Raw genomic sequence first — 22,693 nt, forward strand, 5'->3', positions numbered from 1 at the left:
TGAGGGCAGTCTGGAGGGCAGCTGGAATAGGTTGTCTAGAGGGGTTATGGAGTCTTCATTCCTGGAGATATTCAAACCCCAACCAGACAAAGCTCTGGCCGACCTGCTGTGTCTGACCCTGCTGCAGCAGAGGAGTTGGCCTGGAAAATCTCAGCCTGAACCATCCTGTCATCTGCCACCCCCAGCTCCTGCTTCTCAGGCACAACCTCAGAATAAACAGAATGAGGCTCAGGAGAGCTGGGAGCTGAGCTGCAGCTCTGACCATCTGGGATGGTTCCACTGTACAGATCCACAAGGATTGAGCAGAGATCTCCCTGCCCAGGAGAGGACCCCATGGCCTGATGCAGGGTGATCAGAACACCCTATATGAACCTCAGTGAGCATTCATGAGCATATGGGATATCTACACATATGTACTGTGTAAGCCAGGTCCAAACGTGAGCTGTCAGACCACCTGCTTGCATGTCTGAGTGTGATTGGCTTTAAATACAGGTTGTGTGATTTCCTTTATTAACAAGATGGCACATTTCCTGAAATACATTAGAAATACACTTGTCCTGTCTGCCAAAGCAAGAGAGAAACATCAGGATCAGGAAACCTGTAATGTGAGCTCTATCACCTCTTATTTATCTAACAATCCTGGCAATTTACTCTGGATAAACAATAACTGTGATTTGTCCACATTGTATTGGATCACTTTATAAATTATTAGGTACAAAGGTACAAAGTAGGAGCTTTGCTTTCTATCCGGATGGTGAAAATGCTGAATAATGGATGACAGCTAACAAACAGCAAACTGCTCCTAGGGATAGAAGCTGCATGGCACACACTCCATCGTGTGGAATTTGTAATCATTTCAATGAATACTAATGCTTGACTGAGTAGCTGGAGATTACAAATAACACCAGCTCACAAACAGCCGCACAGTGAAAGTGGTTTGTGGGTTCATTAAACATCACAGCCGTCAAAAAATTACAAAACTGCTTCTCCATCACACCTGTGGTGATGGGCATAAAATTCATGTCCTGTCTGCTGCGGCTGCCCAGCTGGGCTGTGGTGAAATCGCGGCTCAGCCAGGTGGATGGTTAGGTCTGATCACCCCCAAAGCACGAAGCATCTCCAAGGCGTTTTCTCCTGCCCGGGGCAGCTCTGGCTCGCCGCATCCTCAGCTCCGCGAGCCCACAGTGACATCCTCAGTCGGGATGCGGCAGCAGCGGAGCCTGAGCCATCCCCGGAGCGGCCGGGCTTGGGGACACTCGTCTGTGTCCCCGAGGAAGGGGACACACGTGCGGGCAGCTGCAGGCTCGCCCGGCTGCGGGCTCACGGTGAGCGCGGCTGGGCAAAGCGAGCCCGGCTGTGACACGGAGCCAGCGCTCTGCGGGACAGGATGGGGATGGCTCTTGCTGATGCCACCCTTTGGTGGGTGTCACAAAGGCCGGCCCTGCGGGAGGGCTGAGAAGTGTTCGCGAGGCTCGGCGAGGCTCTGCCGGCTGCAAATGATTCACGGCGATCCCAGAGAGCCCTCCCGGCCCCTCCCGGCAGGAGCAGCCGCCGCTGCCAGGACAGAGGCTGTGCGGTGTGCTTGAAGAGGAATTCTGTGAGGCTCGAATAGTTCCTGAGGTGAAAATAGCTTTTGGAGCAATCAGAACGTGGCAAACCCCCTGGGCATTAACTACAGGCTTGTTTCACAGTTTTCTTGCTTTGCCTATGTTCTCTCTGTTCCTCACAACTTATTGGAATAGACAGAAAGTCAGGGTCTCCAGCCAGCACCCGTCTCTGTTTTGCAGCTGCTGCTCTGCACATCCCTGTGCTGTTCTCCAGAGGTGCTGACAGCAGAACTGATCCTGCCCCTGTGACAATACCTGTGAGGATGTTTCCCCCCTGCTGCCTGGAGCAGGCACCGTGCACAGGGGTTGTGCAGTGGTAGGTAACTTCATCCTGCAGAATCACCAGCTGAAACAAGTCCTCAGACAAAAGTTACTCCTTTTAGCTGTAAAGAGTGAAAAAGTGGTGGAAGAGGGAAGAGGTAATCAACTCCCTGGAGCTGGAGCTGGGGCCACAAGGACTTCTTGGTTTGCAAACCAAGAATTGCCTGCACCACGGCAGCTTAACCTCTTCCTTCTGCTGCCCATGAGGAGCAGAGGCAAAATCGTTACCCTCTATGTTCCACCTGCCCAGGGAGCCCTCCTGGCTGATTAAAAGGCAAATGAAGTTCTGCCTTCACTACTGTTTATTAAGGCACAGACCTCACGGCAGGAGCAATAAACTCATGGTGGGCGCTTTGGAGAGGTGCAGGAATGTTTCTGTGCAGAATGCAAGGATGATCTGGGAGAATACAAGGATGCTTCTGAGCTGAGAGAGGAAAGAGAAATGTAGAGATGTTCTAGGGGGTAGCAAGGATACTTTGAGGTAATGCAGTGATGCTCCAGGGCTGAGAAAGGAAGGGAAATGGGAGAAGACGCTCTGGGAGGGATTCAGGGGCGCTCTGGGGTAATGCAAGGATGCTACCAGGTTGAGAGGGGAATGTGTGGATCCTCATGGATGTTCTGGAGTAGTAGAAACACGCTCCCGGGCTGAGAGGGTACGTGGGAATGCGCAGACGCTCAGGGATGCTCTCGCAGCACGCAGAGCGGCTTGGGAGGCTTTAGGGATGCTCTGGGGGTTTCGGGACTGCTCGGGAGGGTGCTGGGGGCCGGGGCGGGAGGCGGGAGCGGGCGGGGCGGGGAGGGGCAGCAGCCCCCCGGCGGCGGCTCGGCGGGGGCGGGGCGGGGCATGGGGGGCGGCGGGGCGCTGAACGGCTCCGCCACCGCCGCCGGCCGCTTCCCCACCGCGGGCACGGCAGCGCTGGGAGCGCTCATGGCCCTGCTCATCGCCGTCACCGTGGCGGGCAACGCGCTGGTCATGCTGGCCTTCGTGGCGGACTCCAGCCTGCGCACCCAGAACAACTTCTTCCTCCTCAACCTGGCCATCTCGGATTTCCTCGTAGGTAAAGTGCCGCCAGCGGGGCGCCCGCCGCACCGGCACGGCCCGGCAGCAACTCGGCGGCGGCGGGGCGGGCAGCGCTCCCGGGGCTCCGGCTGCTGCCCCCGGGCCGTGCCGCCCCTCCGGTGCCGCTCCTGCCCCCGACACCCTCCCGCAGTCCCCGCTCCCCTCCCGCTGCCCCCCGGCCGCTCCCTCCGTCCGGGAGCGCAGAGGGAAGGAAGGACCCGCCCGGGTCCCTCGGGGCGGCCACCGGGCAGAGCCCGAGTCCCACCGGGAACGGACCCCTCCGCTTGCAGGTGCCTTCTGCATCCCCCTGTACGTGCCCTATGTGCTGACGGGGAGATGGATCTTCGGGAGAAGCCTCTGCAAACTCTGGCTGGTGGTTGATTACTTGCTGTGCACCTCTTCGGTCTTCAACATCGTACTGATTAGCTACGACAGATTCCTCTCGGTGACAAGAGCGGTGAGTCCTGTCATGGCAGCTGAGAGGGACATAACTCTCCTCCTGCTTTATTCTGTGCAATAATTAAAAGTTCTTTGAATCCTCCAGAAATGACGGATCTTTCAGCCTGGAAGGCAATAATCATCCACAAATACATATTTCAGCTGTGGTTTCAGATTAGTTTTCCTGGCATAATTAAATCACTTAAGGCTCAGTCCCCGTTGTGCAGGTGTTCCCTTCCCAGGTGACAGGATAGTAGTGTACAAGCAAGCCAGCCAGGTAAGCAGACTTTTAACTAACTTGCAAGAGCTTATTATCCCCAGGACAAACAAGTGGATTGCAGTCAGACTCACAGCTTCTCCCTGGCTAGCACAGCAGTAGATTGCACGGCCAGCTTTAGCAGGGAATGTGGTGAGGTCTCTGAGCGTGTGGGAGACCAAAATGCTTGGCCTTTTGCAGGAGATAATGAGCAGTTCACAGGCAGATCTGACCCACTACTGTTCGTTCCCTGACTACAAAAACAACACAGATTTAGCCCAGGAGTTTGTCAAGTCCCTCTCCTTGACTTGCAGGGAGTAGCTGGGGACAGCTCAGGTAAGTGGTGGGTGCAGACAACTGCCAGGCTCCAGCCAAGTCAGTACATTTCCACTTAGCAGACACCATATTTTGAAGCTGTAAAAGGAGAGTTCTAAATCTTCCCTGTAAGAGTGTGATTTATCTAGCAATTGCTCCTGTTGCCTACGGCATATCAATTTGTTGGACTGCTGGGATATCGCCTAGCAACTTTACCAGGAATGCTAATAGTCCATTTGTGAGGAGCCTCAGCCAGCTGGGGTGTGGGACTGTGTGTAAGAAAAGGCTTTCCTCTTGCAGGTCGCCTACAGAGCCCAGCAAGGCAATACCAGGCAAGCAGTGCTGAAGATGATGATGGTGTGGGTGTTGGCATTCCTGCTGTACGGACCTGCCATTATCAGCTGGGAGTACATATCAGGCCAGAGCATCATCCCCATCGGGGAATGCTACGCTGAGTTCTTCTACAACTGGTATTTCCTCATGACAGCCTCCACGCTGGAGTTTTTCACCCCTTTCATCAGCGTGATGTTTTTCAACCTGAGCATTTACCTGAACATACAGAAGCGCACCAAAATGCGGCTGGATGTTTTCCACGAAGTGCACAACCAGTCCTTCACTGAAGAGATGGAAAGGAGCCCAGAAGCAAAGCTTTCTTTGAAATGCTGTAAGTGGGAGCAGAAGGAGTCAGCTGAAACCCTCGACCTCTCTAGGAGCAAAGCTCAAGCACCAACCTCCACTTCCAGCCTGGATGCCAGAGACCTGCTGGCAACAAGCTCAGAGAGCTCCAGGAAACCCAAGTGTTGCAACAAAAAGAGCTGTAAAAATTCAGCCTCCACTCTGTCCTCAGAGAAACAGGTGAAGATCATGTCCCAGAGCACAACTCAACGCTTCAGGCTCTCTAGAGACAAGAAAGTGGCCAAATCACTGGCAATCATTGTGGGCATTTTTGGGATTTGCTGGGCACCGTACACTCTCCTGATGATCATCCGCGCTGGCTGCCATGGCCAGTGCATCTCTGAGTTCTGGTATGAGACTTCTTTTTGGCTGCTGTGGATCAACTCAGCTGTCAACCCTGTCCTCTACCCTCTCTGCCACTCCAGCTTCAGAAGGGCTTTTATTAAACTCCTTTGTCCCAAGAAGCTGAAGATTCAGCCTCACAATGCCCTTCAGAACTACTGAAAGTGAAGCCAGCCCAGTGTGAGGATGAGAAAAGCCTTGGTTTACTTCTGCTGCGGGAATGGATCTTGTTTCCTTGGAAGAACCCAAGAGCAGTGGTGTGGAGCAGGTGAGGAAGGCAGAAGAGAGCCCACTATTAACTTATTTTAGTGCATCAACAACAAAATCCCACTGCAAAGAAGGATAAAGGGGTTTATTGACATTAAGCACAGGTGGTGAAATCTGTGTCCACCACTTGCTGGTGCCACAAAAGAGCTCTGCTGCCACCTAGTCAGCCTGAGCAGCACCAGCATTTTACTCCAATAAACTCAAAACAGAAAAAAAATAGGTAATAAAAATAAATATATAGCTTAAAGTAGTGCACTAAACTACAGCTTAGCTGTTAGCACACCTGATCTTTATCATAAATGGGAGCATTTTCTCCTCACACCTATTACACATAGATGATGATACAGAAAGAAAAGAACAAACCTCAGAAGGAAAACATCTCATTTATCATTTTTGTCACAGCAGCTGCAGCCATAATCTGGATCCCTGTTTCATGGGGTGCAATAGGTGTTCCTTCCACACCCCAAGAAGGGACAGATCTCTGCCCTAAGCAGTTTACAGCCAGGCTCTGAGGCATTGAGCATCTTGAAGTGTGCTGTTGGCATTGCCTGAACCCTCCCTGCTTCAAAACTGCTCTGATTTCCTTTGGGTGCTGCCACACCCTGCCCAGGGCTCCCGAGGGAGTTCTTCCCTCTGCCCAGAGCCAGGCAGAGGGAGCAGGTCCTGAAAGGCCCCTAGAAAAGGGTTCCTGTGCCTGTGTGAAAGGTGCCAGCACAGTACCAGCTTCTCCACAGGCTCCATCCTGAGTCTGACTCAGGATGTCAGAAAAGACATTTCAAATCTCTTCTACAGGACCTTAAAGATACTCTTCTGGCACTGTGTTAGGGAATGACAAGCTCAGAGAGAAACAAATCTTGTGCTGGTTTTTTTGTGCTCCTTTTTTTAATGTTCCTTTCAGACCTCTTAAATTTTTCAGGTTTCAGAACCCTTGCATTCTTTTAAAATACCTCACTTCATTGGAGACCTGGGGTTGAACTGATTCAGTCAACACAAGCATCAATTATTTTACTGTTTAATTTTAAATTTCTTTTAGAGCTGTCAACTAATTACACAGATAGAGACCAGGGCTCTAGCCTTAGTCTCACAGTAAAATCCTGGGCATTATGGCTCTGCTTCCCATCTCACGCTTCATCACAGTTGCCCATTTGTTCTGCAGCCTCTTTGGGCACAGAGGCAGTAATACCAAAAAGCAGATTAATTCCACTGCTGGCACTGCTCAGTGATGTAGTAACACAAATAAGTAATTAGTTGCCATGGCAAATGCTCGTATTTAACAGTATTGCACAGGGAAGCTCAAGATCCTGAGTCTTAGAACTACATTTACAAATAGAAACCCAAATGTTGTAAAGTAGTATCCAAAAGCTTATGATGTTGTGATTGCCAATTACATTTTGCTGTTGCAAGCAAACTGCTTTTTGGCTGTTGCTATGAGTAAAAGAAAATGCATCTGACTGTATCTCAGTGATATTTGTCAAGTAGATCAGTATTGTCATCTGAAGTCAGGTTTTAAATGATGTCTTGTCTTGTGTATGTGATATTTCAGATTTGTGATGTGTTCTGTCAGTCTGTTATATATGGGTTAAAATACACCCCTCAAAGTACGTGTGCTATGAAATGACAGGATAAATGTTGAACCTGCTTGTACCTTTCCCTGTGTCTGCTCCCCTCTGAAAACTTCAATAAAGTATTTTTATAAGAAGCCTGCTGAATATTTTATGGTGAACAAGGTGTTGTTATATTATAAAATTGTAAATTGTTGTTGTTAAATTATAAAATTCAGCTGGAAGCAAAACACCTATGGATTTGCCTGAGGAGGCAGATATACATGTCAGAGAAAAACCAGCTCCTGGAACAGCTGAGTTTCTCTTACCTGTGGTGAGCAGGCTCCTGACAGCCCCCTGAGGATGTGGTGAGTGCACATCACTCAATTCTCTCCAGCTTCTGGTCTTTTCCAGAGCATGTTTCATGCAGCTGGGATCTGCAGAGGTTCCATCAGCAATAACTCTTCCTGGAACTTACAAACCCCACTGGTCTACTTAAAAAAGCCAAAACGTGACCAAGGCACCAGTTTCCAGCTGTGGTTCTCTTCAGCTGCTCATCAGGAGAGGTGGAACCACTAAATCATTCATTCTGATAGAAAAACGTGCCTGTTGTGACACCTTCCTCTCCCACAGGGTAGAAAGGGATATATTTCTTTGTGAGCCTTTTGAACACTATTTTCATGGTCTCTGACTTCCATGTGGGCAGAATTACCTACACTTGGCTGAAAGTAATTTTATTCATTGTTGGATTTTGCAGGGAAGATACTTATATTCCTTCCTGAAATAAGAGCTCTTGCTTTACCAAATAAAAAGGAAAAATAACTACTTATGCCTGGACATGAGGTCACACCTGAGCCTGGTTTTCATACTGAAAACCTTGGGAACTGCTCTAAAGTTTCAGAGTAGCTGATGATTAATTCAAATATGCTTTAAAAAGTATTTGAATTCTGCTGATTTTCAGAGTTCAGAATATAAATGTCTAGATGTATTTGGAAGAGGCAGGGACTAGGGAGCTTCTAGGCATAATCCAGTATGAATTGTGAAAATGCATAACCACTAGAGAAGGCAGGGCTGCTTGTCAACCAGCCCAGCAAAACACCTGTGTATCATTTATTTACCATACCTGCTAAAAAAAAACACCTTTTCCTATTGTCTAGGTGTAAGCAAAGCAGGCAGGACCTGCTTTCAACAACCATGAAGGAAGACTTGCTATAATTATAAATATGATTCAAATATTTGGGGAGGCACATAGGCTTCATTTCCACAGCACATCTCCACAGAGATAAGAAACCTGGCTAATTCCAGAGAGAAACATCCAATTTATGCAGGGAGCATTGGTAAACAGCATTCACACAGCTGCAAGTCATGCCTGGGAGCTTTTTGGATAAGTGACTTCCCACAGGAGCAGTGTGGAGGTGATGCCAGTTCCCCTCTCTCGATACCAACCAACACTCCATTAACTCGAGGAAATAAAGGCTGCCCTAACGAGGTCTGTGGTCTTTTCCTACAGCAGCATCTGCGTATCAATAAACTATCAAAAACCTTTATTTTTTTTAAGCACAGCTACTTTCTTTCTGTCTCTCTAAATGCTTCCTCCCTAATCACCAGTGATGAGAGATCTCTTTACACAGGCAGAGGAACTTTGCTCCCGCAGCCTCTCCTCTGGCCCTTCCTCAATTACCATCTCTTATTTGTTCTCTCCAACCTGCAGTTACAGAAATTGCTCCATTGTTCCACAGACATCATTGGAGCTTCATTAGCTCAACTAGGAGGCTGGAGAAGAAGAGAGAATGCAAGAAGGAGCTTTTGTTGCAAAACACCTGTCTGTGATAATTAATGAGATTTGTTGGGAGGAAAAGGCTTTGAAATTAGCAAGATGTGATTGTATTTTGATTTGAAAGAATGCTAATGGTTTCTAAATGACCATTCATTTTCATAGCAGAACTAGGATGGAAAGACCAGAGGTTAACATCCTTGCCAGAAAAACTTTAACAATATGATTTCTATGAGGGAGGATTAATTTTTCACAACCCCAGCTGCTGAGCAGTGACATCAGTACAGACCTGGTCCTAAAACAGACCTCCTGCACTCTACTGAACTTGTTCTGCAAATAGATGAGGCACAATAAGGAGTGTTATATTTCCTTCTGATGTGAGAATTGCAGACAGGAATAAAATCTCTGCAAGCTGCCCTGGATGAGTGCTACAAAAGAGAAAAGCTCTCTCAATTTCTGACACCACAAAGCCAGCCTTTCATGCGAGATTGCACAAATGTTCCTGTGGACAGTAGGGAACTCAAAGCACTTCTCTGTTCCCTCAACCTTTAAGTCTCCTCCTTTCCTCCTTACAACAACTTTCTGTCAATATAGTTGCATTTGCAGGATTAAGGAATTATGGGGCTTTAGAAAAGCCATCAGGAATTCTTCAGGGTGAAAGGACTCACCTATAACCCAGAACCACCATTTTATTGAGATTTAAAACTGTCATTGGCATTTACTTCAACAAACCCACCACTGCCCAAGGGAGGAACACTTGTGAACACCTCAAAGGCAAAAATATCCAGCTCTGTTCCTGCACCTCTTGTTGCAAGCTCAGGAATATCAATCAGCACCATTTTTATTGCTAAAGATGCATGAGCATTACTTATTTACAAGCCCCACATTTTTACTCCATAATTTGCAAGCTGCTTGCACAGTCTGGGTGCAAAAGGGAGCTAATACTTAATCCAAGTACCAAACATCATAGGTAGAGCTATGTGTGCACTTCTGTGGGGGAAGAACAGGATTATTTTCCCATTTTTAAAATGCTACAACCTGATTGATGGTTGCTTTTTTGTTTGTTTTTTAATGACTTAGAGGTACTAAGCAGGACCTTTGGCTGGGTTGTAAAGGCTTCATGACAAAACCAGAGTTTTTTATATGCAGACTGGACCCACAACTTAAACAGCTGTTCTTTTAAGCACAAAAATGTGTCTGTGATGTGACACTGACTTTGGAATTATTTTTAACACAATATCCTAGGATTTAGCAGCACAATTAACACTGAAGAAAAACTGATTGCAATGTAAGTTAATAATCTCATTCAAGATCTCTCTGAGCATTCACAAACAGCAAGCTCTCTGCTAGGCAGGCAACAACAGTTCTGGCAAATTTTTTAGCTGTTAACTAACAGCTCACACACAGCTTTAGCCTTTAGAAGCTTTAGAAGTTTATTGAAGAACAAACAATAATGGGGGTTTCATATAAACCCTTGAATATGAGGCTGCAAGTACACCCTGCAGTGTCCATGAATTGAAGACAGATTCACCAAGCGGAGAAATCACCCTCCATTATAAAAATAATTTATACTTTATACTATAAAAAGCACATATTTAATAGACCACTATGGTTAAAGCACCATTTAATATCTCTGATACAGCTTGTATTCAAAATATACAGGGATAAAATAATACATGTAATACTTTCATGAAACCTATGGTCAGTGCTCTGGGAATTAAGCTGTTATCCAAGAGCTTTCATGAAAGGAAGAAGATCTTTTGTTGCTGCTAGTAAAGGCTTTAATCAAAATGAAGGTTGCAGAAGACTTTATGGAATTGTACAAGCAGAGGAATGCTGACACACAGCTAATTCCAGAGTAAGGAAAAGACTGAGGTCAAATATGATGACTGTCATTGGAAGAATGCAGCACCAGGGCAATATAAAACCTCAGCAGAGGAGCAAAATGCCCAACACATCCTTCCTGAAGCTCTCACTGGGAAGAGCTCATGCAGACAGAAGCCTGCAGAATATTTTGTCTTTATTTCAGAGACATAAAGAGCTGAAATACCTTAGAAACCCCACCTCACAAGTGCCACATGCTCCTGTCCTCTACCATGAAGTGACAACCTGAAAAATGAGATAATCCCTGAGAACACACGGATTACACTGATTTCCCTTGAAAAAACCCAGGTGTTCAACCTTCTTTCACTCACCTCTTGAGAGAAGCTCCAGCAGTATTGAACAAATGACTAAAAGCTGGGGAAATCAGGAATTTAAGGTCATTATGACTGACTCATCTTAATAACCATGTTTTCACCTCAGCAGTTATTTCACTGGGACCCAAGGCTGTGCACCACTTCAGAAAAGTGCCTTCCAGTCACCATTTGTAAATAGGAAATATTTGTAATCAATATTAACCACTCCCAACAGTGGCATAACAAGTTATCAAATCAGAATTGCCTCCTTCACAACAGAAGAACACAGAACATAAATTTCATTTGGCCTAAATGCCACTTTTACAACAGACTGAAGAGGTATTTGTGTGCTGACAGAATCTATCAAATTGCCTTTGAAAAAGCAGATATATTAACTGAAAGACCAGAATGGGCATAGCATTTTCGGAGAAAATCTGAACAAGTTCCTTCTTTATTCAATCAATTTGTGGCCCTCTGCAATTATTTTCTTCATTAATATATGAGCACTCAGGCTTTCCTGGCATTAAAGAGGGCATATAGCGATTTTTTAGCTTGAATATTAATTAAAAGCAAATCTTCTACTCTGCATCCATTCATCAAGTGCCCTGGTTAGCTAAATGTGATATCAGTTTTATTTCAGGCTAAATACATTAGGAAAATAATTTCTTTAGCACTAATTTAATTTAGTCTGAACATACAATTCTAGAACTGTTCTGTTGATCGGCTTCTTGTTGATAAGCCACTTCAAGACATTGAATAACAATTACAAAAATCACTATCTTTAGAATGTTTAATTAGTGATAATTACATCAATTAGTAGCACCAGTTAGTAAATTGTACATGTTTCACATGGCAATTGTTGGTATCCATCTACAGATTAAGTTTTATCTATTGTGAAAGAATCTCTGAATGTCTTAAAAATAAATAGGAGATGTGAGTGATGTCTCCTAAAGCTCCTAAACACTGCCATGGACTGCAGTTCCATGAAGAGGTTAAAGTGGATACTGGAGCATTATTTCCTAAATTCCAGGTCACCTGTCTTGCCACACAGTTTCTGTGTGACTCTGCAAGTTTCTAGGGTCCAAATCCAGACAGATATTTTAATTCAAAATGTTTGAAATTCAGTGGGCTTTTCCAAGCCTGGCTAAGTTTGGACCTCAGCCTCCCATGATTCAGTTTCTACCAGCAGAAGACTAAAAAAATCACTCAGAAACAAAGTACTGTAATTGAAAAAAAAGTAAATATTTAAACCCATGAAATTTTCATCCATCAAAACCATTTTCCTAATGGCCATAAATTAGTTAATGAAGCTGGAAAATTTTGGTTGATTTAGAAACAGAGATGTGTTAGCTTGCCAAAATAAAATACATTTTTTTTGGTCGATAGATACAAGGGGCACAAGTGCAGCTCATGTGGCACCCAAGCCATCACATGGTGGGGCAAGCTTCAAACCCACAGCTCCTGGCTCTGGAGTTATTTAATGTTATCAGATTTTGGTTTACTTAGACAAAGCTCAGCATCCCAATAATTGTCTGTTTGCACCACTGCTTTAAACTTCCATTACATGTCTGCTGTGGGGGCCGGCAAGTGAAGAGAAGAAACATTTTCTAAAGCCACGCAGTAAGAAAATATTGATTTAAAAGAGTGACATTTTACCAGGTTACTTTTTAAATGTGATAAATGTGTTTCTTGTCTGGACAAAGTACTCTAGCTGCCCAAACTCATCTTTCTGATTTATAAGGGAGGAAAACAACAGGAAATGAAGAACCACAAACCAGTATGATTTCATGAATAAGATAATCAAAATAGGGATACTTCATCCATAATATCACAGATGTCTTCTTGACAACCAGTGTTTTAGCAATTCCATTGCCTCATGCAAATATTTTTCATCATAAGCATTTTCCACTTTTAGTGGAAGATTAATTTATCTGGATTTAGAGAGGGAATAGGAACTTCTGTCAACGGCTGATTAGTGTGGGTACAAAGGAAGCACTGGGTGGGGATTCACAAGTCTGTGGGAAACGATGTTCCAGTCTCAAAGGTAATCAAACACTGAGAACCCAAATGCCAAGATTCAAATGAGAAATCTTTAATCCATGACAAAGCTTTTCCATATGCAAAAATTGATCCCAAACCATCAGATGCTTTTTGAAATATTGACTGTTACCAGCACATTGCCTATCGATTTCTCCAGTTACAAAGACAAAAAAAGGCCCCACGTAGGATTTGAATAACAAAAGACAATTTGTTCAGCAGTTCATTTTCAACTTTTCAATCAGTTTTAATAAGTCTGGATCTGAAGTGCATTTCTAAACATGCATTTTAAAAGGTGGTTGTGTCTGTACAAAACATTTTCAGCGTATGTGAATAAGCACAAGGCTCTTCATGTTTTGTGTCTTGTTGTACTCACTCATCATGACATAAAATAACAGCATTTGAGTTTGCTGCAGTGCTACAGTCAGGTTAAAAGCCCAACAGACTGAGCCCAGGTCACCACTGCATTATGCCACTCACTCCAATTAAATGAATTGAATGTCACCAGAATAAATGGATTGTAACAAAGTAACCAACCACAACCCTCTGACTGAAATGGGACATGCAGACACGAGTGAGTTATTAAACCATAATTATATGGATTTGTATGGTTGGTCTTCTCACTCATCAGTCAGGAAATGTGTATAAAATACACAAATACACATCCTCACCTGGCATAACAATATAGCAACATGCAAAGAAGAGAGCTGAGCAAGGAATGCACACTTCAAGGAGTCAAAGCTGTATTTTATATATACAAGGACAGAGATAAAACCCAAACCCTATGGATGACAAATCAGATGCTGTTAAGGACTCCTTGGACAATTCTATTTCGATCAGAAAAGAGGAGATGAAAAATTACTCTTAGTGGGGAAATGAAGGACAAACACAATCTCAGCAGTAAAATAAGGTTGATGAAAATCTCCCTGCCTTTCTCCTCCCACCAACTAGGTTTTATGACTCAGAAAAATGGGCACATACCACATGATAAATTTCAGAACTGCTTAGAGAAAAATCAAGAGCACAGCCTGAAAGGAGCTTTGTTCTGTTATCGGGAGCTGCAAAATGATATTTTATCATTATTGGCAATACAAATATAATCTCCCCTCCAAATAACAATACTCCCCTCCAAGTAATGACTGCAGTCTTTACAGGCCTCTACAGTACAGGCACATTTAATCCCTATTTAAATAATAGAAAAGTTAGTTGCTGGGGAATGGCACTAGGAATTGCAGCATGGAAGACAAGCAGAAAACTGAGCTGTTCCCCAAAGGCCAGGCACACATTAACTTTGGGATGAAGTTTAGCAGTGTCAGGGTGGAGTTTTAATTCACACCAAAGCCCTTTCCACAACAGTGCACTGGCAGTGCAGTGCTGGACAGTGAGCCCCATTATCAGGATCCCATGGAACACAGGACAGAAAGCAGTTGGATGCTGGATCTGTATCCAGCAGCTTGAACAAACTATGACAAGATTCCCACTCCATGTGCATGAGCATCTCTGTTTTACAGCCACTCCTGTCATTCTTTAATTTGAATTAATGAACAGGTAACAAGTTGTTTAGCATCTTCAAGTCAGGAGTACTTATTCACTTACCACAAATCTAGTATGAAGACTGTTAGTAAGGACACAGATAATAATGGAAGATCTTTCCCTAATGTAAAAAAAAAAATATAAAGTAATATAAAAAAGTGCTTTAGGAAACTGTAAGTAGATAGCAAAATATCTCATGCTTAAACCCACAGACTCAATGCTTTAGTTAATGTACTGCAATGAATCCTCAGTACCCACATGTTGAAAAGTGCAGTCCTTTCTAATACTTGTTTTTACATCAGCATTTGATTTTCTTTTTCTGGGCAATTGATACCACTTACGTTTTCCAAGGCCTTAGAAAAGGGGAAAGGACTGAAAATAAATATAAAACCCCTATGATTAGCACTGAAATATTGTAGTAATCGTGTACTAAAATAAAGCAAGAGAGTACTAGAACTGTAAAGTGCTAAAGAAAATTATGGCTCAGGCTTCTCCAGGAAATAGAGAACTGACTGGACTTCAATTCACACTGAATTCCCATGGCTTATGGTCAGAATGAGAAATAAAATCTACTATATCTCTCTCCTCTTGTCAGTTTAAGAAGCAGTTATCATCGAAGGGTTCAGCAGAGGAAAGCAAAAGGGAGTTAAGAAATCATACAGAAGCAGCCCACCCATCCCAGCCCCTGCCAAAGAAATCCTCCAGCACACAACTCTTCCCCAAAACAATTAGTCATTAAACTGATTATTTTTATCTTGTTTTTGGAGGCAAAATGCATTTCCTTTGCAAATACTTTATTTTCAGCAGCAGAACAGGTTCTTCCTCAGTCCTGTGCCTCCACTAGAATGGGATCCAAGAGATCTTCATATGTTAACTCTGAAGGGGCACCTTCAGAAGACAAAAGAAATGTGACCCAAGTGATTATAAAAGACTATGGAAGTCCAAGCTCCTACAAAGAGCTGTTCCAACAGTAAAGCTGGAGCTATTTGGCACTTCTCATTGCTGGGTAAGGGAGTACCTGATGCTGCAAAGCCTCTTTGAACCGTTAAGAACATGGCTTTAGGAACTTGGTGCTGTCACCTCAGAGCAGGTGGCTGAAGTGCTAAGAACAAAGAACCAACTCCGGGATCAATGGCACACTCGTGGGAGGTGTCAGGAAACCCACTGTGCTTTTTGCACACCAGTAAACAACACTGCTCTTCCTGCAAGAACTGAGGGTACCTGAGCACTAAAGGGAGGGTGAGAGCTCCTCAGAGTACTGAGGCTTTTGAAACAGCCTTTGGCACTTTCAAACACAGCCAGAGAGCGTGCAAAGCATCTGTGGGTATTAAATAATCTGCTAAGAAACTGCACCAGCTTCGGTGTTCAGGCAACCTTCCCCCAGTTTTATTAAAGGTGTCTGAAAAGCATGTAGCAATAGCAGAAAAAACAGCAGTGAAGCCTAAAAATGCCACACAAATCCAAACAGAAGAACTGAACTGAATATTAACTTCTATTTAATTCAACTCAGTAAATCCCAAGGATGAAGCAAAACATTAGAGAGACTTTAGGATTTAATACTAGTTTTGCTTTTTTCCTCATCCTATTCATACCAGCATCACTGCTTATAATGCACAGATTACTTCCCACACTTGATCACAAATAGATATACCCAGAATGTGAATTTAGGAGTGGGAACTACTTGGTTTGCCATAATTTATTAATCAGTTCAGGCTTTCAAGTTGACCTGTACTTTTTCAGAGTTAAAACCCTGCTTTTAAGGATGTTCCATGCAGAAGCATTAGACTACCAGGGATGAAATCAAAAATGTGAAGTGAAAGAAGCAGAGAGAATTATCACCTTCACTGTGGTTAGAGACTACAGCTGAGTGTTTTTTCATATCCACTCAACAATTTCCTCTATTTCTGACAGTGTGTCTCAGCACCCCACAAGCCTGTTCAGGTGTCTTATCAAAAAATTTAATAATATGCTTTGATGAATTTTGACTTTCCATTATGAAGATAATAATCTTTTACAGAAAATATAACCAGAGTATACAGAAGCAGCTCTTTTTTCAGTATGAGGAGGGGGCAAAGACCACGGTTCTAAATTAAGATTCCTGAATTCCTGAAGTTTAAGAACACAGTCCATAAAGTGACATAGTTAAAAAAAAAGGGGGAACACACACACATAAAGAACTGTTTCTTTTATTTGATGTATCTAAGCCTAGGATTTCTCAGAACACTGCCTGAGATTCCTAAATGGGAGAACTCAGATGTGAGTCTCAAACAGCTGGTTCCTGGTCAGTTTATTCAGCTACTTAGCTCCTGCCAGCATTTAAATATAGTAAATTATTTATATTAATGAGGATGTCATTTCAGTCATTAATTGCAGGTCTTTCATGCTCCTCCTCCCAAAAAATTACTGAGCTGTGCCTCCTCTGAGGAAAAAAAAACACACCAAAGCACAACAGGAGAAAAGTTTTAAGACACAACTGAGATTTGCCATCATATTAAAACAGATAAACACAGGAGCACCTGATTTTATTTCAGAACTTTTGATTAGTGAAATTTGAGAAAGTCACTTCACTACACTTCATAAAATAAGCCAACATCTCCTGCAGATCCTGAATTTCAGTCATTTCTACTAGACAGCATTCTCTTCATTCCACAGTATGCCAAACAAGAGCCAGGTTTCCAGTTCAACACCCACCATGATTACAATTTTCAAGCTTTGTTTTAAAACTTCAGAGACACCTCAAAGGTGAACAAATAAATAAAACAATCTTTCCAAAGCAGCAGTCCAGAATCAATCTCCATGATGTGACCTTCCATTTTAACAAACAACCACAAGAAGCCCAGATCACAGAGATGCAGTCAAATCAAGCTGCTATTTTAACTTTGTTCTCCTTTCCAGCACAGTTCACAGCAGCTGTGGCTTCTACCACTTGACTGGGCTTTGTCCTTGTGCCTGTTCTGTCCTCACGTAAGCGTCATACAGTTCTCTCAGATGCAACAGCAGCTCCTCCAAGTTGTCTCCTGTCAGCGCAGACAACGCAATGACCCTGTCAGCTACCTGCTCCCTAAGGAGTGGCAGATTGATCCTGGACTGAGCAAGGTCAATCTTATTCCCAATCACAACACGAGGCCTCTCAGACAAGCCTTTTTCATATGCTTCCAGTTCATTTTTCAAGTCTTGCAGCTGGATCCACGGCTGAGGCACGGAGAGATCCACCACGTACAAGAGGAAGCGGCAGCGCTCAATGTGCTTTAGGAAGGCCATCCCCAGCCCACGGTTCTGATGAGCACCTTTGATCAGGCCAGGAATGTCAGCAACTATAAGAGAAATTTCACAGAGAATCCAGCAGATCCAATAAAACCCCCCCAAAAAATCCTGCAGTCTTTCACTGGTCAGTGTCAGTACTTTTAGAATTATGCCTCAGTGCCTCAATACTGAAGCACAACTCACGCTAAGTTTGCTGCTGTTATCTTTTAAAACACCTAAATTTAGATGACTCCAGTGCAGACAGAATACAGACTGACAGTTTGGCACTAAGGGTACCCACAAGTGAAGGTGAAATGGGCTTTCAGCAGAGTTTTGGTTGAAGTTCTTGAGAACTAGCAGGAAGTCTACAGAACTGAACCAATCTCTGCAGCATTTTAAAGCATTTAAAAAGGTGACACAAATTGCTATCAAGGTACAACAAACTTCAAATTCTTACCTGCCACTTGTTCATAGTCTTGATAGTGGACAATGCCAACATGAGGGTTTAGGGTTGTGAATGGATAGGCAGCCACAGCTGGCTTTGCCCGGGAGATGGCTCTCAAAAGTGAGGATTTGCCAGCATTGGGAAAGCCCACCTGGAATACAAGTACTCAAATTTCTCAATCTTTCAACAAATCTGCAAAATTCTGCTAGACCAGACAGTTATCCTGCAATTCTGCAAGAACATTTTGCATCAAAGCATAACTTTCACAGCTTTGCCAGCTGGTGTTAGAATATTGCCATGCCCAGAACCAAAAATAGCTTAAGCTCAAAGTTGACTCAGCATTTTTCACTTCAGAGGATGATAAACCTGGCTCTAACAACGTCAAATGTAGTATCTGTAAACAGAAAAATGCAAGGATGAAACAGATGATTTGAACTTTATAATTTAGGGAAAAAAAACCCAAACCCAAAACAAGAACACAAACCAATTTAAAAGAATTCCTAAAAGAATTGTCTATACTGTACTGTTCATCTGCAGAACCAGCAGACAAAGCTGCTATACATCATCAGCAATCACTGATGGATCTTGTTTCTCTATGTATGGTACGGATTTTAGCAGAAGTAGGACAACACCAAGCAGCATGAGAGTGACAGCTCTGTGAATGACTTTGGACACCCCTCTACCAAGTAACAGCAATAAAGCATCAAGCTGTATCTCCAAACAAGCAAGCCAGGGACTAAGACAACGTTATCACACATTATTTCTTCAGTCAGTCAAGCGTCATCCTACCACCAAATGGAAGCTGCACCCACAGAAACTCACCAGTCCTGCATGAGCTGCTGTCTTGAGCTCCAGATGAAGGACCCTCTCTTGACCTGGCTCTCCTGGAGTAAATAATGTTGGAGCACGGTTTTCATTGGAGAGAAAGAAGCGATTCCCTTTGCCTCCAGCTCCTCCATAAGCTGCAATGTACTCTTCTCCATGCTGAGTGAGGTCAGCCACAACTTTGCCATCCTCCTTCACCAAAGTACCTACAGGGACCTCCAAGTGAAGAGATACAAGCATTACACTGAAGCTCAAAGCCTACAGCAGATCCTCCACCAGCCAATTTCAGATTTGCTAAAAATAATTCCTGCATATTCTCAAGGTAAGGAACCCAAAAAGAGAATTGTATTTCATGAAACTCACTTTTTGAACTCAACAGCACTGTCAGACATTTACCCTTCATTACACATGAGATTTGCTCACAATAAGGTTCTCCATCTTGAAAATCAGGCATGTACCAAGCTACCACACAGCAGGCAACACCCACTGACTTACTTTAACATACATGTGTGCACCATTAGCTCCATAACAGTTTTTGCTTCCTCCTCTCTCTCCGTTAAAACCCTGATAGAAGGGAAACACTGAAGAAAGTGATTTCATTTGCTGGTCAGCTGTAAAGCAAAAGAGACACAGTTTGAACACATTGCTTTAGTAAAACAGGCACAGAAAAGCCACCTCTTGATGGTTCTCTCCCTTCCTGAATATTGCATGAGTGCACATCCTATTTACTATCTCAACAATAACGTACCAGGGAAGACCAACATTAATCTAAGTCACAATGAAGTTTAACTGTCTGTACTTAGCTGCTTAGGTTTATTAATGTAGTCATTCCAAACCAAAATTAATTTGCTAGATTAGATTTTACAGCAGGTTGGTGGTAGAAGCAGCTTTATTCATCTTAAGAGGAAAATTTAATCAGATCCCAGCCTCAATAAAACACAGTCACACACCAGCACTGAAGTATCTGCAAAATACCTCGCTTTTCAAAATTCTTTCCAAGGCTGTCAGTGTCATTTATGTCCTCCTTACCACAGCTCAGGACAAAACTTCAAAAGCAAATATATCTTATACAGAAATAACCACCTACATCTTTTTGCCATTTACCATTTCTTACCATCCATATAGGGCTGTTATTTCTGGGGTGGGGGTGTTAAGCAATAAGACAACAACACAAAACAGAACAGATTAAGTGAGGCTTACCTTTAAAAATTACATGACCCCCATCACCTCCATTTCCACCATCAGGACCTCCAAATACTTTTCTGGGCTCACTGTAGAAGGAATGGCCCCCTCCTCCTCCTTGTCCTCCAACCACGCGCACTTTCCGCTGATCCACGAAATAACGTGTCTGCAACAAGGGTGGGGGATTGTTCCCTTTAAGTACAATTTATGAGACTCATCTTCCAAGAAGTTTCAGTTAATAGACAGACCTGCTATTTTTAGCCATGATGAATTCCATTCAACAGTAAAAAAAAAATAAATCAGAACTCTGAATCAGAACTCTGCTGCCATTCACAGACCAACTACGTGCAGTGTACTGAGTGTAATAATAAAGAAAAACAGATCTCATCTTTCAAGTGTTTTTAAAAGCAAATACCTAACTTTATCTATGTCCAGAAAAGGGGCTGAAATTCCCAACGGAAAATATTAGAGAAGTACATTCATTGACAGGTGGAGTTGTTTACAAAGAGGGATGAAAAGAGAAAGCATGACCGTGATCACGGCAACTTTCAAATTCTGTCAGTTACTAAGGGACTTCATAATGAGAATGGGCTTTAAGGGTCACTTTAGATAAACAGCATAAACAGTACGTGAGGGAGAAAAGGTCTTATTAGTGTTATGATACCGAAGATAAGTAACAGAAAAAAACAAACCCTCTCAACTGAACTTTTCATAATCAAACTTATACTACTACTAAAAAGCCTCTTTTAGAAAGTATCTGGCACCACCACACGGCGAGACAGTAAACTATGGCTTTCAATGGGAAGTGACTTATGGATCATTAGAAAATAAGATTTTCCAGAGACGTGTACATATAAAAAATAAGATGAAGAATAAATTCTAGGACTCTGAAGCTTCCCTGACATAAAGTGATGCTTGTTTGGCAGATGACTACACCGTAAGACTAAAAAACCAGTGATAATCAAAACAGTATTTTAGATTTAAAGCTAAAATTTAATTTTAGAGCTTTAGCTTTAAAAAGACTTTTTGCTTTCGATATTTATGGATGCCTCCAGCCCAAATAGGCCAAAGAGAAGGGGACCGCTACTACGATCACGGTGAACACCGAGAATATCGCGGGGCAGACTCATTTCCTCTGGACTATTCTGGAAGTCAGTTGTATTTTAGCCAGTATTTCCTCACTCCAGAAGCGCCAGCGGCGGGAGCTGTGTCTGAGGCACCCCGAACTCGCACGGAGCCCAGCACTTACCAGCTGCCGCCCCGAAATGGCTCTTTTTTGCCTCAGCCGCCTGTCCTTGGCGCACCGGGCGCAGGTCGTGGAGAAAGCTGTCGGGCTGAGCAGGAGCAGAACCGGCTTCCAGGGCCGGCAGCCGCTCGCCGCGGCCCCGCAGCGCCTCAGCGAGCTGCCCAGCACGGCCCCACACAGCACCGCCATGAGGGGACGGCCACGGTCCCGCCTCGGCCTCCCGGGCGCAGCCGCTGCGGCGAAGCCACGCCCTCCGGCCAAGCCTCAGCCCCGCCCATTCCCCCTCAGCCCCGCCCATCTCCGTCACAGCCCCGCCCATTCCCGCCTCAGCCCCGCCTCAGCCCGAGTGTGCCGGGAACGTGTGAGGGCTGAGGCAGCCCGCGAGCCACAAAATCCGAAATAGTTTGGGTTGGAAGGGACCTTAAAGATCTTCTCCTTCCATTCCACCCCTTCCACCCTCCCAGGCTGCACCAAGCCCCGTCCAGCCTGAGCATTTCCAGGGGTGGAGCAGCCACAGCTTCTCCGGGCAACCTGTGCCAGGGCCTCCCGACCCTCACAGTACCGAGCATCCTCCTAGTGCCCCATCTAACTCTGCCCTCTGCCGGTTTGAAGCCATTCCTCCTTGTATTGTCACACCAGGCCTTTGTAAACAGTCTCCTTCCGTCTTTCTTACAGCTCCCTTCAGGCACTGAAAGGCTGCAATTAAGGCACCCCGAAGCTCCCCTAACCAGGCTGAGCAATCCCGATTGTCTCAGCCTTATATATATATATTTATCTATATATGCTCCATCCCTCTGCCTCCCCTGCTGCCCACGCCGGGGATCAGCCCCGCACACGGGGGATTTCCTCTGGGCCGGGGCACGTCCAGCTCTCACCCACCAGCACCCCAAGGAAAGGGTAACCTGAGCTACCCATTCCATCTGCCGCAAGAAAAGTACCACCAAATCCACTTTCAGATAATATTTAAACTAAACAGTTTTCAAGCATTCTGTATTACAAAACAGAAAATGATACAATTCATGGAAGAAGTCAAAATGCTGGCATCACTTTGTTTCCACATTAATACATAAAAATGGACGACACATTAAATAAACGTTTTGTTATTAACAATTAGAAATATTAACACCAAAAATCATGTATAAATTAGGAAATAAATGTACAAACTATTTCCAAAGTGCTCTTTCAAATACATTATATACACAACATTCACGAAGTTCTTAATGTAAGACATTTCAGATTGATGTAATGTTGCTGTTTCAGTTTAAGTGTTGTTCATATTCTCTCAAAAGCATTTCAGCACTTTCAAAAACCACATAAAAGGCATATTCCCAAACTGGCAAAGAGCAATATTGCATTCTTCTGGCTACCTGTAATAGTAATTATTATAAAGAAAACAATCTTACTTCCTT

General features: G+C 44.0%; 2 protein-coding genes and 1 long non-coding RNA gene across 3 annotated transcripts; 1 reads left to right on the forward strand and 2 right to left on the reverse strand.

Moving 5' to 3' along the window:
- The first annotated feature begins 2,772 nt into the window (after nt 1-2,772).
- Nucleotides 2,773-6,572, forward strand: HRH3 (histamine receptor H3). The gene is made up of 3 exons (XM_088064548.1): nt 2,773-2,986; nt 3,279-3,445; nt 4,298-6,572. Exons 1-3 carry the CDS (start codon nt 2,773-2,775, stop codon nt 5,174-5,176), a joined length of 1,260 nt encoding a protein of 419 aa, XP_087920674.1. The 3' UTR covers nt 5,177-6,572.
- LOC148182820 (uncharacterized) lies at nt 3,450-7,277 on the reverse strand. The gene is made up of 3 exons (XR_015774151.1): nt 7,152-7,277; nt 4,547-4,659; nt 3,450-3,551 (listed from the first exon to the last, which is right to left on the reverse strand). It is a non-coding gene; the product is annotated as an uncharacterized LOC148182820 (long non-coding RNA).
- A 9,236-nt stretch (nt 7,278-16,513) lies between these two features.
- On the reverse strand, nt 16,514-21,507 carry MTG2 (mitochondrial ribosome associated GTPase 2). Its single transcript, XM_005524953.3, has 6 exons — nt 21,288-21,507; nt 20,057-20,204; nt 19,352-19,467; nt 18,854-19,072; nt 18,044-18,182; nt 16,514-17,657 (listed from the first exon to the last, which is right to left on the reverse strand). Exons 1-6 carry the CDS (start codon nt 21,471-21,473, stop codon nt 17,263-17,265), a joined length of 1,203 nt encoding a protein of 400 aa, XP_005525010.2. The 5' UTR covers nt 21,474-21,507; the 3' UTR covers nt 16,514-17,262.
- Nucleotides 21,508-22,693: the final 1,186 nt, after the last annotated feature.

This window comes from Pseudopodoces humilis, chromosome 19, assembly GCF_049639895.1.
Source record: "Pseudopodoces humilis isolate 2021_Gansu_Grassland_sample_001 chromosome 19, ASM4963989v1, whole genome shotgun sequence".
Lineage (NCBI taxonomy): Eukaryota > Metazoa > Chordata > Aves > Passeriformes > Paridae > Pseudopodoces > Pseudopodoces humilis.